The sequence below is a fragment of the Procambarus clarkii genome, chromosome 62, assembly GCF_040958095.1.
Source record: "Procambarus clarkii isolate CNS0578487 chromosome 62, FALCON_Pclarkii_2.0, whole genome shotgun sequence".
Taxonomy (NCBI): Eukaryota; Metazoa; Arthropoda; class Malacostraca; order Decapoda; family Cambaridae; genus Procambarus; species Procambarus clarkii.
The window spans coordinates 6,568,474-6,588,544 of NC_091211.1; the positions used below are offsets into that span (position 1 = coordinate 6,568,474).

Genomic DNA, 20,071 nt, shown 5'->3' on the forward strand with positions numbered 1-20,071 from the left:
CAGTCGCAACTACTACAATATATACCGTCGCAACCACTACGATACACAGTCACAACCAGTACGATGCTCACCGTCGCTACCACAACGATACACACTGTCACAACCACTACGATACACTGTCACAATCACTACCATACACACCGACGCACCCACTACGATACACGCCGTCGCAACCACTACGATACACACTGTCACAACCACTACAATACACACCGTCGCAACCACTACGATACACACCATCGCAGTCACTACGATACACACCGTCGCAACCACTACGATATACTCCATCGCAACCACTATGATACACACCGTCGCAACTACTACGATACACACTGTCACAACCACTACGATACACACCGTCGCAACCACTACGGTACTCACTGTCACAACCACTACGATACACACTGTCACAACTACGATACACACAGTCGCAACCAATACGATATGTACCTTCGCAACCACTACGATACACACTGTCACAACCACTACGATACACACCGTCACAACCACTACGATACACACCGTCACAACCACTACGATACACACAGTCGCAACCACTACGTTATGTACCGTCGCCACCACTACGATACACACCGACGCAGCCACTACGATACACACAGTCGCAACCACTACGATATGTACCGTCGCAACCACAACGATACACTCACAGTCGCAACCACCACGATACACACCGTCGCAACCCCTACAATACACACTGTCACAACCACTACGTTTCACACCGTCGCAACTACTACGATATAAACCGTCGCAGCAACTTCGATACTAACACAGTCGCAACCACTACGATACACACCGTCGATTCGCTACAATACACACACAGTCGCAACTTCTACAATATTTACCGTTGCAACCACTACGATACACACCGTCGCAACCGCTTTGATACACACAGTCGCAACCACTACGATAAACACCGTCAAAACCACTACGAGACACACCGTCGCAACCCCTACGATACACACCGTCGCAACCACTACGATCGACACTGTCGCAATCACTACGACACACCGTCGCAACCATTACGATACACACCGTCGCAACCACTATGAAACACACCGTCGCAATCACTAAGATAGACACTGTCGCAACCTCTACTATACACACTGTCACAACCATTATGATACCGTCGCAACCGCTACGATACACACACAGTCGCAACTACTACGATATACATCGTCGCAACCATTACGATACACACTCTCGCAACCACTACGATACACACCGTCGCATCCACTACGATACACACCGTCGCAATCACTACGATACACACCGTCGCAACCACTACGATACACACCGTCGCAATCACTACGATACTCACCGTCGCAACCACTACGATACACATACAGTAGGAATCACTACGATACACACCATCGCAGCCCCCAACAATACACACTGTCACAACCACTACGATATACACCGTCGCAGCCATTATGATACACACACTGTCGCAACCACTACGATACACACACAGTCGCAACCACTACGATACACACTGTCACAACTACTATGATATACACCGTCGCAACTACTACTGTACACACATCGTCGCAACCACTACGATATACACATCGACGCAACCACTACAATACACACTGTCACAACCACTACGATACTCAAAGTCGCAACTACTACGATACACACTGTCACAGCCACTACGATATACACCGTCGCAACGACGACGATACACACACAGTCGCAACCAATATGATACACACTATCGCAACCACTACAATGCTCACCGTCGCAACCACTACGATACACACTGTCACAACCACAACAATACTCACCGTCGCAACCACTACGATACACACCGTCGCAACCACTACGATGTTGTACGTCGCAACCACTACGATACACACTGTCACAACCTCAACAATACTCACCGTTGCAACCACTCCGATACACACCGCCGCAACCACTACGATGCTCACCGTCGCAACCACTACGATACACACTGTCACAACCACAACATTACTCACCGTCGCAACCACTATGATACACACAGTCGCAACCACTACGATACATACCGTCCCAACCACTACGATGCTCATCGTCGCAACCACTACGATACACACCGTCACAACTACTACGATACACACCGTCGCAACTCCTACGATACACACCGTCACAACTACTACGATACACACCATCGCAATCACTACGATACACACCGTCGCAACTACTACGATACACACTGTCTCAATCACTATGATACACACCGTCGCAACCACTACGATACACACCGTCGAAACTGCTACGATACACAGCGTCGCATTTTCTACAACACACACCGCTGCAACCACTACGACATATTCCATCGCAACCACTACGATACACACCGTCATAACCACTTCTATACACTCTGTCGTAACCACTACGATACACACCGTCGCAACCACTACGATACACACGTCGCAATCACTACGATACACACCGTCGCAACCACTACGATACACACCGTCGCAACCACTACGATACACACCGTCGCAACCACTACGATACACACCGTCGCAACCACTACGATACACACCGTCGCAATCACTACGATACACACCGTCGCAACCACTACGATACACATACAGTAGGAAGCACTATGATACACACCATCGCAGCCCCTACAATACACACTGTCACAACCACTACGATATACACCGTCGCAGCCATTATGATACACACACTGTCGCAACCACTACGATACACACACCGTCGCAACTACTACTGTACACACACCGTCGGAACCACTACGATATACACTGTCGCATCCCCTACAATACACACATCGACGCAACCACTACGATACACACTGTCACAGCCACTACGATATACACCGTCGCAACGACGACGATACACACACAGTCGCAACCAATACGATACACACTATCGAACCACTACAATGCTCACCGTCGCAACCACTACGATACACACTGTCACAACCACAACAATACTCACCGTCACAACCACTACGATACACACCGTCGCAACCACAACGATGTAGTACGTCGAAACCACTACGATACACACTGTCACAACCTCAACAATACTCACCGTCGCAACCACTACGATACACACCGTCGCAACCACTACGATGTTGTACGTCGCAACCACTACGATACACACTGTCACAACCTCAACAATACTCACCGTCGCAACCACTCCGATACACACCGTCGCAACCACTACGATGCTCACCGTCGCAACCACTACGATACACACTGTCACAACCACAACAATACTCACCGTCGCAACCACTACGATACACACAGTCGCAACCACTACGATACATACCGTCCCAACCACTACGATGCTCACCGTCGCAACCACTACGATACACACCGTCACAACTACTACGATACACACCGTCGCAACTCCTAATATACACACCGTCACAACTACTACGATACACACCATCGCAATCACTACGATACACACCATCGCAACTACTACGATACACACTGTCTCAATCACTATGATACACACCGTCGCAACCACTACGATACACACCGTCGAAACTGCTACGATACACAGCGTCGCAATTTCTACAACACACACCGCTGCAACCACTACGATATATTCCGTCGCAACCACTACGATACACACCGTCATAACCACTTCTATACACTCTGTCGTAACCACTACGATACACACCGTCGCAACCGTTACGATACACATCGTCGCAACCGCTACGATACACACCGTCCCAACCACTACGATACACACCGTCGCAACCGCTACGATACACACCGTCGCAACCTCTACGATACACAGCGTCGCAACCACTACGATACACACGTCGCAATCACTACGATACACACCGTCGCAACCACTACGATACACACCGTCGCAACCACTACGATACACACCGTCGCTACCACTACGATACACACCGTCGCAACCACTACGCTACACACCGTCGCAATCATTACGATACACACCGTCGCAACCACTACGATACACATACAGTAGGAAGCACTATGATACACACCATCGCAGCCCCTACAATACACACTGTCACAACCACTACGATATACACCGTCGCAGCCCCTACAATACACACTGTCACAACCACTACGATATACACCGTCGCAGCCATTATGATACACACACTGTCGCAACCAATACGATACACACACCGTCGCAACTACTACTGTACACACACCGTCGCAACCACTACGATATACACTGTCGCATCCCCTACAATACACACATCGACGCAACCACTACAATACACACTGTCACAACCACTACGATACTCAAAGTCGCAACCACTACGATACACACTGTCACAGCCACTACGATATACACCGTCGCAACGACGACGATACACACACAGTCGCAACCAATACGATACACACTATCGAACCACTACAATGCTCACCGTCGCAACCACTACGATACACACTGTCACAACCACAACAATACTCACCGTCACAACCACTACGATACACACCGTCGCAACCACTACGATGTAGTACGTCGAAACCACTACGATACACACTGTCACAACCTCAACAATACTCACCGTCGCAACCACTACGATACACACCGTCGCAACTACTACGATGCTCACCGTCGCAACCACTACGATACACACGGTCACAACCACAACAATACTCACCGTCGAAAGCACTATGATACACACAGTCGCAACCACTACGATACATACCGTCGCAAACACTACGATGCTCACCGTCGCAGCCACTACGATACACACCGTCACAACTACTACGATACACACCGTCGCAACTCCTACGATACACACCGTCACAACTACTACGATACACACCATCGCAATCACTACGATACACACCGTCGCAACTACTACGATACACACTGTCTCAATCACTATGATACACACCGTCGCAACCACTACGATACACACCGTCGAAACTGCTACGATACACAGCGTCGCATTTTCTACAACACACACCGCTGCAACCACTACGACATATTCCATCGCAACCACTACGATACACACCGTCATAACCACTTCTATACACTCTGTCGTAACCACTACGATACACACCGTCGCAACCACTACGATACACACGTCGCAATCACTACGATACACACCGTCGCAACCACTACGATACACACCGTCGCAACCACTACGATACACACCGTCGCAACCACTACGATACACACCGTCGCAACCACTACGATACACACCGTCGCAATCACTACGATACACACCGTCGCAACCACTACGATACACATACAGTAGGAAGCACTATGATACACACCATCGCAGCCCCTACAATACACACTGTCACAACCACTACGATATACACCGTCGCAGCCATTATGATACACACACTGTCGCAACCACTACGATACACACACCGTCGCAACTACTACTGTACACACACCGTCGGAACCACTACGATATACACTGTCGCATCCCCTACAATACACACATCGACGCAACCACTACGATACACACTGTCACAGCCACTACGATATACACCGTCGCAACGACGACGATACACACACAGTCGCAACCAATACGATACACACTATCGAACCACTACAATGCTCACCGTCGCAACCACTACGATACACACTGTCACAACCACAACAATACTCACCGTCACAACCACTACGATACACACCGTCGCAACCACAACGATGTAGTACGTCGAAACCACTACGATACACACTGTCACAACCTCAACAATACTCACCGTCGCAACCACTACGATACACACCGTCGCAACCACTACGATGTTGTACGTCGCAACCACTACGATACACACTGTCACAACCTCAACAATACTCACCGTCGCAACCACTCCGATACACACCGTCGCAACCACTACGATGCTCACCGTCGCAACCACTACGATACACACTGTCACAACCACAACAATACTCACCGTCGCAACCACTACGATACACACAGTCGCAACCACTACGATACATACCGTCCCAACCACTACGATGCTCACCGTCGCAACCACTACGATACACACCGTCACAACTACTACGATACACACCGTCGCAACTCCTAATATACACACCGTCACAACTACTACGATACACACCATCGCAATCACTACGATACACACCATCGCAACTACTACGATACACACTGTCTCAATCACTATGATACACACCGTCGCAACCACTACGATACACACCGTCGAAACTGCTACGATACACAGCGTCGCAATTTCTACAACACACACCGCTGCAACCACTACGATATATTCCGTCGCAACCACTACGATACACACCGTCATAACCACTTCTATACACTCTGTCGTAACCACTACGATACACACCGTCGCAACCGTTACGATACACATCGTCGCAACCGCTACGATACACACCGTCCCAACCACTACGATACACACCGTCGCAACCGCTACGATACACACCGTCGCAACCTCTACGATACACAGCGTCGCAACCACTACGATACACACGTCGCAATCACTACGATACACACCGTCGCAACCACTACGATACACACCGTCGCAACCACTACGATACACACCGTCGCTACCACTACGATACACACCGTCGCAACCACTACGCTACACACCGTCGCAATCATTACGATACACACCGTCGCAACCACTACGATACACATACAGTAGGAAGCACTATGATACACACCATCGCAGCCCCTACAATACACACTGTCACAACCACTACGATATACACCGTCGCAGCCCCTACAATACACACTGTCACAACCACTACGATATACACCGTCGCAGCCATTATGATACACACACTGTCGCAACCAATACGATACACACACCGTCGCAACTACTACTGTACACACACCGTCGCAACCACTACGATATACACTGTCGCATCCCCTACAATACACACATCGACGCAACCACTACAATACACACTGTCACAACCACTACGATACTCAAAGTCGCAACCACTACGATACACACTGTCACAGCCACTACGATATACACCGTCGCAACGACGACGATACACACACAGTCGCAACCAATACGATACACACTATCGAACCACTACAATGCTCACCGTCGCAACCACTACGATACACACTGTCACAACCACAACAATACTCACCGTCACAACCACTACGATACACACCGTCGCAACCACTACGATGTAGTACGTCGCAACCACTACGATACACACTGTCACAACCTCAACAATACTCACCGTCGCAACCACTACGATACACACCGTCGCAACTACTACGATGCTCACCGTCGCAACCACTACGATACACACGGTCACAACCACAACAATACTCACCGTCGAAAGCACTATGATACACACAGTCGCAACCACTACGATACATACCGTCGCAAACACTACGATGCTCACCGTCGCAGCCACTACGATACACACCGTCACAACTACTGCGGTACACACCGTCGCAACTCCTACGATACACACCGTCACAACTACTACGATACATACCATCGCAATCACCACGATACACACCGTCGCAACTACTACGATACACACTGTCTCAATCACTATGATACACACCGTCGCAACCACTACGATACACACCGTCGGAACCGCTACGATACAAACCGTCACAACCACTACGATACACACCGTCGCAATCACTACGATATACACTGTCGCAACCACTACGATACACACCGTCGAAACTGCTACGATACACAGCGTCGCAATTACTACAACACACACCGCTGCAACCACTACGATATATTCCGTCGCAACCAATACGATACACACCGTCAGAACCACTTCTATGCACACTGTCGTAACCACTACGATACACACCGTCGCAACCGTTACGATACACATCGTCGAAACTGCTACGATACACACCGTCGCAACAACTACGATACACACCGTCGCAACCGCTACGATACACACCGTCGCAAATACTACGATACACACCGTCGCAACCACTGCGATACACACCGTCCCAATCACTACGATACACACCGTCACAACCACTACGATACACACCGTCGCCACAACTTCGATACACACCATCGCAATCACTACGATACACACCGTCGCAACCACTACGATACACACCGTCGCAACCACTACAATACACACCGTCGCAACCACTACGATACACACCGTCGCAACCACTACGATACACACCGTCGCAACCACTACGATACACACCGTCGCAACCGCTACGATACACACAGAATCGCAACTACTACGATATATACCGTCGCAACCAATACGATACACACCGTCGCAACCACTACGATACACACCTTCGCAACCACTACAATACAAACCGTCGCAACCACTACGATATACACAGTCGCAACCACGACCATACACACAGTCGCAACTACTACGATACACACCGTCGCAACCACTACAATACACACACAGTCGCAACCACTAATATTTACACCGTCGCAACCACTACGATACACACCTTCGCAACCACTACAATACAAACCGTCGCAATAACTACGATACACACCGTCGCAACCGCTACGATACACACCGTCGCAACCACTACGATACACACCGTCGCAACCGCTACGATACACACCGTCGCAACCACTACGATACACACCGTCGCAACCACTACGATACACACCGTCGCAACCATTACGATACTCACCGTCGCAACCAGTACGATACACACACAGTCGCAACTACTACGATATATACCGTCGCAACCACTACGATACACACTGTCGCAACCACTATGATACACACAGTCGCAACCAATACGATAAACACCGTCGCAACCACTACGATACACACAGTCGCAACTACTACGATTCACACCGTCGCAATCACTACGATACACACCGTCGCAACCACTACGATACACACCGTCGCAATCACTACGATACTCACCGTCGCAACCACTACGATACAAACCGTCGCAATCACCACGATTCTCACCGTCGCAACCACTACGATACACACAGTCGCAACCACTACGATACACACACAGTCGCAACTACTACGAAACACACACAGTCGCAACTACTACGATACACACCGTCGCAACCACTACAATACACACACAGTCGCAACTACTACGATACACACCGTCGCAACCAATACAATACACACACAGTTGCATCCACTACGATTTACTCCGTCGGAACCACAACAATACAAACCGTCGCAACCACTACGATACACACCGTCGCAACCACTACGATACACACCGTCGCAACCACTACGATACACACCGTCGCAACCACTACAATACACACCGTCGCAACCACTACGATACACACTGTCGCAACTACTACGATACACACTGTCGCAACCACTACGATACACGTCGTCGCAACCACTACGATACACACCGTCGCAACCACTAAGATACATACCGTCGCATCCAATACGATACACACCGTTGCATCTACTACGATACTAACCGTCGCAACCACTACGATACACACCGTCGCAACCACTACGATACTCACCGTGACTTCCACTGCAATACACACCGTCGCAACCACTACGATACTCACCATCGCAACCACTACGATACTCTCCGTCGCAACCACTACCATACTCACCGTCGCAACCACTACGATGCACACCATCACAACTACTACGATACTCACTTTCGCAACCACTACGATACAAACCGTTGCAACCACTACGATACACACCGTCGCAACCACTACGATACTCACCGTCGCAACCACTACGATACTCACCGTCGCAACCACTACGATACACACCGTCGCCACCACTACGATACACACCGTCGCAACCACTACGATACTCACCGTCGCAACCACTACGAAACACTCCGTCGCAACTACTACGAAACACACCGTCGCAACCACTACGATACTCACCGTCGCAACCACTCCGATACACACCGTCGCAACCACTACGATACACACCGTCGCAACCACTACGATACACACCGTCGTAACCACCGTCGCAACCAAGAGAGAAGCAGCGTAACCGATTTTACATTAAAATGAGACCTGCTACAGGACCCTCCGCCCCTCCTCCGAAGCGAAGTGGAACTCCAATGGAACTCCCCTCTTCCAAATGTAAGGGGAGCTTTGAAAGACTCTTCTAAAGGAAAGCTGGAGATCCCAAGGACCTCTCTCCCCTCTTCCAAAGGGAATGAGGGAGCTCCCAAAGGACACTATCCCTTATACAAAGTGTGTGTGTGTGGGAAGGGGGGGGGGGGGAACCCACAATTCTCACCTACCTCTTCCAGTAGCATGCTTGATATCGTTTTCTTCAGCAGTTCTTGGACAATTCAGTTGTGAAGGGCTCGTGGTCCTTTTAATGATAGTTGTAGAAAATCAGGTAAAAATATATCACAGATGAACCAAAAATTAGTGAATGCGTGTGTTGTTCAAAGACGGGGAGGTGGGAGTGAGGGGCTGTGTTGAAGGACCCGGTGTTGATGAGGGTTGAAGCTTTCTCTGAATGTGTGGAGTGAGTTTTGCAGGTGGTGGGGAACTTTTGCAGGTGGATAGAAGAGTGGGTTACTTTAGCAGGTGTTGAGAGAAGAGTGGGTTACTTTAGCAGGTGTTGAAAGAAGAGTGGGTGAGTTAACCAGGTGGTGGGTGAAGTGTCAAGCTATGCGAGGGTGAGGGAAATGGAGGTGAGGATAAGGACCTTGCTGTGCGGGTGAGGATGGCAGGAGGTGGGAGAACTGTGGATGAGTCTGCAGGTGGTGGGTGGAGATGGGGGAGGTGGGTAGCTGGTGCGTGCAGTGTTAGTGAGGTGTGCAGGTGGTGGATGGAGTGTGGGAAGGGAAGGGAACAATCGGAAGATCGAACCAAGACATTGCAACAGTATGACTTGGAAGGGGTCAGAACGAGGATTTAGGATGGGAAGGGGTAAACGAATGGTGCCCAACCACTTGGACGGTCGGGGATTGATCGCCGTCCTGCATGAAGCGAGACCGTCGCTCTACCGTCCAGGCGAAGTGGTTGTGGGTAGAGTTAGTATGCGAGTGGTGAAGTCAGTAGATGTGTGGTGGATTCTATGGGGTGAGAAGTGGAGTCGGTGGGTATGTAGTGGATTCTGTGGGGTGAGAAGTAGAGTCGATGAGTGCGTAGTGGAGTTGGTAGTTGTGTAGTGGAGTTGGTGGTTGTGTAGTGGAGTCGGTGGGTGTGTAGTGGAGTTGGTGGTTGTGTAGTGGAGTCGGTGGGTGTGTAGTGGAGTTGGTGGATGTGTAGTGGAGTCGGTGGGTGTGTAGTGGAGTTAGTAGGTGAGTAGTAGGTGTGTAGTGGAGGTAGTAAGTGTGGAGTGGAGTTAGTAGGTGTGTAGTCGAGTCAGTTTGTGTGTAGTGGACTTAGTAGGTGTGTAGTGGACTTAGTAGGTGTGTAGTGGAGTTAGTAGGTGTGTAGTAGAGGTAGTAGGTGTATAGTGGAGTTAGTAGGTGTGTAGTGGAGTTAGCAGGTGTGTAGTGGAGGTAGTAGGTATGTAATGGAGTTAGTAGGTGTGTAGTGGAGTTAGTAGGTGTGTAGTGGAGGTAGTAAGTGTGGAGTGGAGTCAGTAGGTGTGTAGTGGAGTTAGTAGGTGTGTAGTGGATGTAGTAGGTGTGGAGTGGAGTCAGTAGGTATGTAGTGGAGTTAGTAGGTGTGTAGTGGAGTTAGTAGGTGTGTAGTGGAGGTAGTAGGTGTGTAGTGAAGTTAGTAGGTGTGTAGTGGAGTTAGTAGGTGTGGAGTGGAGTCAGTAGGTGTGGAGTGGAGTCAGTAGGTGTGGAGTGGAGTTAGTAGTTGTGTAGTGGAGTTAGTAGGTGTGGAGTGGAGTCAGTAGGTGTGGAGTGGAGTCAGTAGGTGTGGAGTGGAGTTAGTAGTTGTGTAGTGGAGTTAGTAGGCGTTTAGAAGAATTAGTACATGTGTTGTAAAGTTAGTAATTGTTTAGTTGAGTCAGTTGGTGTTTGGAAGAGCTAGAAGGTGTGTAGTGGAGTTAGCAGTTGTGTTGTGAAGTCTGTAGGTGTGTAGTTGAGTCAGATGACGTGTAATGGAGTCAGTTGGTGAGTAGAAGATTTGTATGTGTATAGTGAAGTCTGTAGGTGTGTAATGAAATCAGTTGGTGTTCAGTAGATTCGTAGGTGAGTAGTGGAGTTTTTTTTTTTTTTTTTACATGCAAGCATGCTTATAAGTACAATAAAAGTAAACAAATACAACATAGAACAGAACAAAATGACAAAGCACAAACGTGCAAAAACATAAAGGAACAAATGTACTAAACACAAAAACGCCGGCCGGAAGGGCCGACCACAAAACAAGAATAATTACAAACAAAATACAACAATTAAGGTAAACACAGCGGAATACAATACAGAAATAACACACCAAAACATTAAATATACAGAACAAGGCTACCAGCACCGCAAACACACACGGAGAGGCACCAACACAAAACGAAAATAATAATAATAAGAACAAGAAAGGAATACAAGTATACAACAAACAAAAAGAAAAGCACAATGGCAAAACTCGACAAAAAGCATAAACCCAGACCGGGTCACGCCAACAGCCTGAAGGGCACTCAACACTACACAAACAAGCGCACAAACAGCATCATAAAAACATAGAACCACAAAGCATAACATAAGAACATGACATCCACAACCAGACACACACACTAACCAAACTCCGGACCGCACAGGAACCGGACACACACACACAAGCCACACAAATAAACCCACAACCACAAACCGGAGCACGCAGGAACCGGGAAACAAACCCGCCCCACCCACTCACACACACCCGACCCGCACCCCACAACCATGCACACAAATGGAAACAACCCACAACACACATTACACAAAGGAATCATGAGTGAGGAATACATTTCTCAGAGACAGAACTATACGTCTCCGAAGCCCAAGGATACTTTCGCTTGTAGGCCTCCCAAATCAAATATTTCCTGTCGGTGGGGGGACGATCCCCCTGCCACCGCGGGCCCTTCATAAACTCGGGAATCTCCAGATCAGGCGGAAACGGCCACTCCTTAAGCTCACCGACGCAAGTCGCATAACGAGGCTGGGGAGCGCAAACCACGTCCTTCGAGGTAGCAGACGACACCGAAGAAGCGTACGAGAGCTGTTGAGACGGCCGCGACACCATACGCACAGGAGCAGGGGACAATCGACGAGATGGTAACACCTCCACCGAGACCGCAGGAGACACTGAAGAGATGGCCGGAGACGGAAGAGGCGTCGAGACCGCACCCGATGAAACGGGGAACGAGGAAGGGGTAACAGAACCCCCCAGAGCGAGCAGCCTTTTTCAATACCATCACCAGGCCACCCCGCTCACCACGAACCTCAGCAGAGGGAACCACCTCCACGAAGAACCGGAGCCATCCGACGCAGGCGACGCACTCGAAGCAGGAACCGCAGACACCAAATCTGAAGTGGAGGCTGAAACACCGGCACTGGCATCCTCAGGCAAATGCACCTCCGCCATCACCGTAGTATGCAACGCAACCGGAGCCACCCCTCCATTGCCGGCAGATTCACAAGCGTCAAAGTTGCCAACGTCTGCCCACGCTGAAGACGAACGCCGGGAACGCTTAGGCACTGGCCGCACATCATCAGACCCGAAGGCTGACTCAGAGACACGCGCAACACAAGCCGGGCGAACCGATGCACGTCGTAGAACGGCGGCATCCTCAACCACATGGGGCACCAGGCCAGGTACAGGAGGAAGCGCCGGATCCACCCCATCAACCAGCACAGCCGGAACAGTCGGCGAGAGTGCAGGGACAGGGTCAGACGCAGCAGAGGACGAACTGGAAGACGGGGGATTCAAGCAGAAGGCAGCCGGAAGAACCCCAGGGACACTAATTGGAGCAGGACGATCACCAGGCGACGACACAACCTCCGGAGGAGAGGCGACAACAACAGGGGGCGCACCAGGCGGCGCAACAGGGGGGTACATCCACGGCTGAAGAGACGTCCACATCCACCGAATCCTCCTCCACAGGAAGCGGCGGAAAATCCTCCGCACTGAAGAGGTTCACGGGTGCAACGGCAGGCGCAGAACAGTCAGCAGCCTGATGGCCCAAGAGGCCACAACGATAGCACGTCCGAGGCTGGCGGGCATAAAACACCCGAACGTTGTAACCCATAAGACGCACAGAGGACGGAATATCTTCCCAGAGCCTCATGCCCAGGGTGTGAATGTTAGTCCTCACACCCTTAAGTGAACTGGAAGACACCACGTTCACCCGCACACTAACCACTGCGCCAAACCGGCTGAAGTACCGCCGTAGCAGACCCTCCGGAAACTTTAATGGAGCCCCATGCACACTGACGTAAGTGAGGGCACCACTCCGATCAGAGAGGGTCACAGTGCCCGCACCATCCGGCAGGGGTAATGTCCGCCCCTCGTATCGACGGAGAAAGTCTCGATACGCCAAATCCTCTGTGAACTTCACTATCACTCGACGTGCCGTCACCAACTCGACGCCATAAATGTTTATCACAGTGATATGAAGCAACTCACACACAAGCGCTATCTCTGGGTACCCAGCCCGGCCGGAAAATTCGATTCCCACAGACTGAGCCCGCAGTATAGGGGGGAGAGGGAACCCCATCGTGAACTTCACGTCAGCACAGGCAGGCAGAGACACACACGCCCCCAATCGACCAAACTGTCAAACAACCATCAACTGCCAGAGAGTGCAGGGAACACGTCATCCCTCCACAACAGCTAGCAGTTCACCTGAGTAGTGGAGTTAGTACTCCGAGTAGTGGAGTTAGTACTCCACTACTTAGTTAGTACGCGTATTGAAATAATCAGAGAACTGCTCCAGCTGTCGTTGTTCCGTCCGGCCACTGCAGTTGCTGTCGACCCGGCGAGGAGTGAGGACCTGAGTGTCGCTGCTGACGTGGCTTGTGTCCCGTGTTTTTGCTGTGGGGCCTTGGGACCGTGACGGACTGCAATCATGGGGGGGGCCTGTGCCCCCTGTCACCAGGCAGGCCTCCATTGGCCTGGAGTTCTCAAGGATTGCTTCCTACCACGCGATGGAGATGGTAATGATTGATATGTTACCTGTCCCAGTGGAGTCTGTATGTGGTGTGCAGCTGCTTGTCGGACGGCGGGCGATAGTCAAGTTCAACTCCCCGGCGATTTATCAGGGTCTCGTCACACGCTGTGATGGGCGGTCCTTCGATCTTCCTGGAGATGGTGGGTCGGTAACCCTCTCCGACCGTTGTGGAGCCACGACGTATGTGGCAGTGCATGGGATGCCTTTTGAGTTCCCTGAGGATCTCCTACGTCGGAACTTAGCCCGGTTTGGGCGGGTCCTACTTGTGAGGATGAATGCTGTCCCTACCGGGAGATGGAAGGGGGTTCCGTGTGGGACCCGCTCTCTCACCATGCGCCTCCGGGATCCTCTACCGTCCTTCATTATGCTGTTGGGGTTCCCGATTCGTGTTTTTCACGCAGCACAGCCTCGGACTTTTTTCAAGGGCGGCCTACCGGGTCACCCCTGTTAACCTCTTCCAGGAGGAGGATTTACCCCCGCTGTCGGCCCTGGACCTGTCTCAACATGATGGTCCGTGTGATAATTCCCTGCTGGTTTCTGCCCTGACGTTGGATGGTGGTGTGGATGTTGATGTGGGGGTTGGGGCGGCTCCGCCCCCGTCACCTACTTCCCCGCCTCCGATGTCCCTGCTCCTGTCGCCCCAGCCCGCCCCATCTCGGCCGCCCGTGCCTGCTCCGCCCCTGCATGTGGCGTCTCCTGTCCCTTTGGATGTTCGCAGCGAGGAGCCTCCTGCTGTGTGTGGTCCGGTGCCCCCGGCCGTGGAGGCTGCGGTTCTCAGGGGCCGGGCCTTGAAGGCGCGTCCTACGGAGTGTTCTGCTGTGGTACAGGATGATGGGGGTCATAGCTCAGATGACCGGCAGCCCGTCTCCAAGTGCTCGTGGCGGGTCCGGAGGGTGTCTCCCCTTCGTGGGGTGCCTTGGGTGGCGGTGGAAGAGTACGTTGATCCGGCGTCTCCTGCCGAGGTTGGCGGTGCTGTGGGGGGTTCTGTGTTGCCCCCTGTGCCTACTGCTGATGACTCCTCACTGTGGGAGGTTGCTCCTGCCGACCGGGACCTCGTCGTGGTCTTACAGAAGGATGTGCGCCAAGGTGCCTCTGCTCCTGTGCTCGGTGGCGGGGGCCCCGACTCGTCTGTGTCCTCTGCGGGTTCCCCTAGTGTGCAGCCCCGTGAGAAGCTTCGTAAGAGGCCTCGTGAGAAGCCTCATGCGCCGGTCGGTACAAAGCCCTATGCTGCACCCGGGGCATCTCCCAGTGCCGATTCCAGTGTGAGACCACCTAGTGTTGACCCCTTCCCTGTGCTCGCGGCCGACGGGGTCCTGGTCCCTCAGTCACATGTGTTGGACCTCGTTTGGGACGACAGGGTGCGAGAGGGCTCGTGGTGCTCGTCGACTATTTGGGTTCCGAGGTTAAAAGGGTTTATTTATGGGGTACCTGATTGGATGCCTCGGCCTTGTGCGTCTCCTGGTAAACCGGTGTCCGAAGACGTCCAGCTGATCTGGGAGGCGTACTGCTTATGCTTTCCAGCATGGGAGTTTCCGGACAAGTATCGTTAGTGCCTGTGTTTGCTTGTATACTCCATGTCTGTGATCTTGTTACCGTGTCTGCGGTTCTATGTCTGTTTTGTCTCCGTGTTCGGTTTCGCCCTGTTGGGCGGTGTGCTTGTGTGTGTGTTCCGAGTGCATTTTTTTTTTTTTTTGGTTGTGCTGTGTGTGTTTTGTGTTCTGTTGCTTGTGTTGTTTCTAGGGCTGTTTGTGTGTGTCTGCCGGTTCCTGCGCGTTCCAGTTATGACTTCCTGCCTGTCTTGGCTTTTAGTACTGCTTGTGTAGCCCTTCAGGCTGGCTTGTGTTACTAGATTTGTATTTATATTTGTACCATGTCGTTCTGTGTCTTTTTCATGTTTCCTGTTGTATGCTTATTTGTTTTTCTGTTTTATGTTACCTTTCTCTGTTGTTCTCATGTTTGTTTGTGCTTTATGGATCACTACTTGTACTGTTTTGCCTAACTGTTTTTATGTGTATTTAATGTACTTTATCAATAAAAAGAAAAAAAAAGGACGCATTTAGTGTGTTGTAAAATTAGTAGGTGTGTTGTGATGTTAATAGGTCTGTAGTGGAGTTAGTAGGTGTTATCAAAGGGGGGTTGGAGTTTGTTTTACAATGAAACTTTGGTTATTTGAACCAACCTGACACTAGCTTACCGTCGAACAGAGACCCCAACCACTCCCTGACAGAACAAACAGCCGACCTCGGTAGTCACACTCCAGCTACCGTCGGTTGACCAGCAATGAACACTGGAGTGCTTGCAATTATTTAGGAGATCACCCTGGTAAGGCGTCTGGTTCTGGGAGAGGGGGTTCAGCGTCACCTTTATTCAGTGGTACGGCTCACACTGCCTAGTTGTCACGAGTACACACTCTCTCTTGAGACGCCGTGACTCCCCGCACTCTCCTTACTGTGGGATGATCTCTCAATTCCCCTTAGTTATAGTCCACAATCACTAAAAATTATAGCTGTGTCTTTCTCTCCCTCTCTAGCCAGGGAGCCTCACCAGGACAAGAGCAAAGACTAGCTAACATATGTGACATTTAATACACATATATAAACACATATATATGTTTCACACATATATATGAGTCACCCCAGGAAGTGACTCGAACCCATACTGCCATAAGCACTCTGCAACTGGTGTACAGGACACTTTAACCACTTCACTTCTGGGGTGTGAGTTTTCAGATACATATATGCCTGGGGACCGTTCAGGCTTGTTCGCATTTGTGTTCTTCACGTGTGCCCCAAAGAATGTGGTGATTTGATAAAATACTATGCCCAAGATTACCATCAGAGTACCAGCGGGATGATGGGGAATTAGCCTCGTCTACCATCATCTTTTGTGCGGTCGTGATGGTCGAGTGGTTAAAGTGTCCTGTACACCTGTTGCAGAGTGCTCCTGGCAGAATGGGTTCGAGTCACTTCTGGGGGTGTGAGTTTTCAGTTGCATATACGCCTGGGGACCTGGGGACGTTAGGTTAGGTAGCCGAAAAAGTTAGGTTAGGTTAGGTTAGGTAGGTTAGGTAGTCGAAAAAACATTAATTCATGAAAACTTGGCTTATTAGGCAAATTGGGCCTTGCATAGTAGGCTGAGAAGTGCGTTCTGGCTACTAGGTACGACATATATATATATATATATATATATATATATATATATATATATATATATATATATATATATATATATATATATATATATATATATATATATATATATATATATATATATACATATGTCGTACCTAATAGCCAGAACGCACTTCACAGCCTACTATGCAAGGCCCAATTTGCCTAATAAGCCAAGTTTTCATGAATTAATTGTTTTTCGACTACTTAACCTACCTAACCTAACCTAACTTTTTCGGCTACCTAACCTAACGTAACCTATAAAGATAGGTTAGGTTAGGTTAGGTAGGGTTGGTTAGGTTCGGTCATATATCTACGTCAATTTTAACTCCAATAAAAAAAAATTGACCTCATACATAATGAAATGGGTAGCTTTATCATCTCATAAGCAAAAAATTAGAGAAAATATATTAATTCATGAAAACTTGGCTTATTAGGCAAATCGGGCCTTGCATAGTAGGCTGAGAAGTGCGTTCTGGCTATTAGGTACGACATATATATATATATATATATATATATATATATATATATATATATATATATATATATATATATATATATATATATATATATATATATATATATATATATATAAATGCTGAAGGAGGCATTTGAGCAGAGTTCCGTGCTGCGTTTCACTTACGAGACGGAAAAGGATGGGAAGCTGCCTTTTCTAGATGTAACAGTCATGGAAAAGGGCGGAGGTTTCCACACTGCAGTCTACACTAAGGAAACAAACATAGGAATGTGCCTAAATGCCAACAGCGACTGCCCTGACAGGTACAAGAGGAGTGTTGTTAACGCATACGTCGACCGTGCTCTCAGCCACAGCTCAGAATTGAAGCAAGTCGACGAAGAACTCTGTAGGGTAAGGCAGGTCCTAGTCAATAACGGCTTCTCCAATGGTTTCATCGAAGACATCATAAGAAGGAAAGTGAAAAGCCATGCAACCTCCGAAGAGACAACTAACACAACACCTATACCCCCTATTAGACTATTTTACAGGAACTTCTTTTCCACAGCTCATAAAACGGAGGAAAGGGTCCTGAAAGATATTGTTAATAGAAACGTTATCCCTACAGACAAAAATCAGAGGATACAACTGACGATTTACTATAAAACCAGAAAAACGGCCAGCCTACTCATGAGAAACTCTCCAGACACAAAACAGAACGCTTTAAAAGAGACTAACGTCGTCTATGCCTTCAAATGCCCACTTGGGGACTGTAAGCTCCAAAAAAACCAGTATATAGGCAAGACAACAACATCTCTTTCTAGGCGTTTAACGATGCATAAGCAACAGGGCTCCATTAAGGAACATATAATCTCTTCCCATAACCAAACCATCGCCAGAGAAATCCTAGTAAACAACACAGAAATCATCGATAGATACAGCGATAGCAGGCGGCTTGACGTTTGCGAGGCACTACACATCAAGAAGTCAACACCAGCAATCAACAGCCAATTATTGCACAACTATATTCTACCCACCTCAAGACTCCGCTCCAATATAGAAGCATCAAGAAATATGGACCAATAGGCTTTCTACAAACACTTCTATTCAATACCCATTGTTTCTGTTCTGTCTTGTGTTGATACTTTTAATACCCTATTAATATCCCCTATTGTTCTGTCTTGTGTTAATGCCACATCACCCTTCCCACCTCACTCAAATGTAGATATAAAATCAGAGAAACGCAAGTTCTAATCAGTTGTGTATTTGTGAAGTCTTTGAAAATGTAATAAGTTTTACGAAACGCGCCCGTGTCGCGTCAGACTAGAAATAAAAATGAATTTTGGAGAAGTGATTTTTGATTTACCTCCAACAGTGAAGCGTAATGTACGAAAGATTGAGAAAATTCGTGTTAGAATTATTAATCTTACTTTTTCGGTCATATTTAATAATATATGTCTAC

At 49.2% G+C, this 20,071-nt stretch overlaps 1 protein-coding gene across 1 annotated transcript; it reads left to right on the forward strand.

The window, feature by feature from the left end:
- Positions 1-1,138: 1,138 nt before the first annotated feature.
- On the forward strand, positions 1,139-13,884 carry LOC138354297 (uncharacterized protein PF3D7_1409500-like). The gene is made up of 5 exons (XM_069308446.1): positions 1,139-1,366; positions 1,671-2,388; positions 4,308-5,024; positions 6,944-8,137; positions 13,067-13,884. The coding sequence occupies exons 1-5, from the start codon at positions 1,139-1,141 to the stop codon at positions 13,882-13,884; spliced, it is 3,675 nt and encodes a 1,224-aa protein (XP_069164547.1).
- Positions 13,885-20,071: the final 6,187 nt, after the last annotated feature.

What these genes read in the sequence shown, in the direction of transcription:
- LOC138354297 (XM_069308446.1), top strand. Translation starts at nt 1,139, where the DNA reads ATGATACCGTCGCAACCGCTACGATACACACACAGTCGCAACTACTAC. An exon ending in CCACTTCTATACACTCTGTC is followed by an intron (nt 2,389 to 4,307) that starts GTAACCACTACG and finishes ACACTGTCACAG; the next exon opens with CCACTACGATATACACCGTC. An exon ending in CCACTTCTATACACTCTGTC is followed by an intron (nt 5,025 to 6,943) that starts GTAACCACTACG and finishes ACACTGTCACAG; the next exon opens with CCACTACGATATACACCGTC.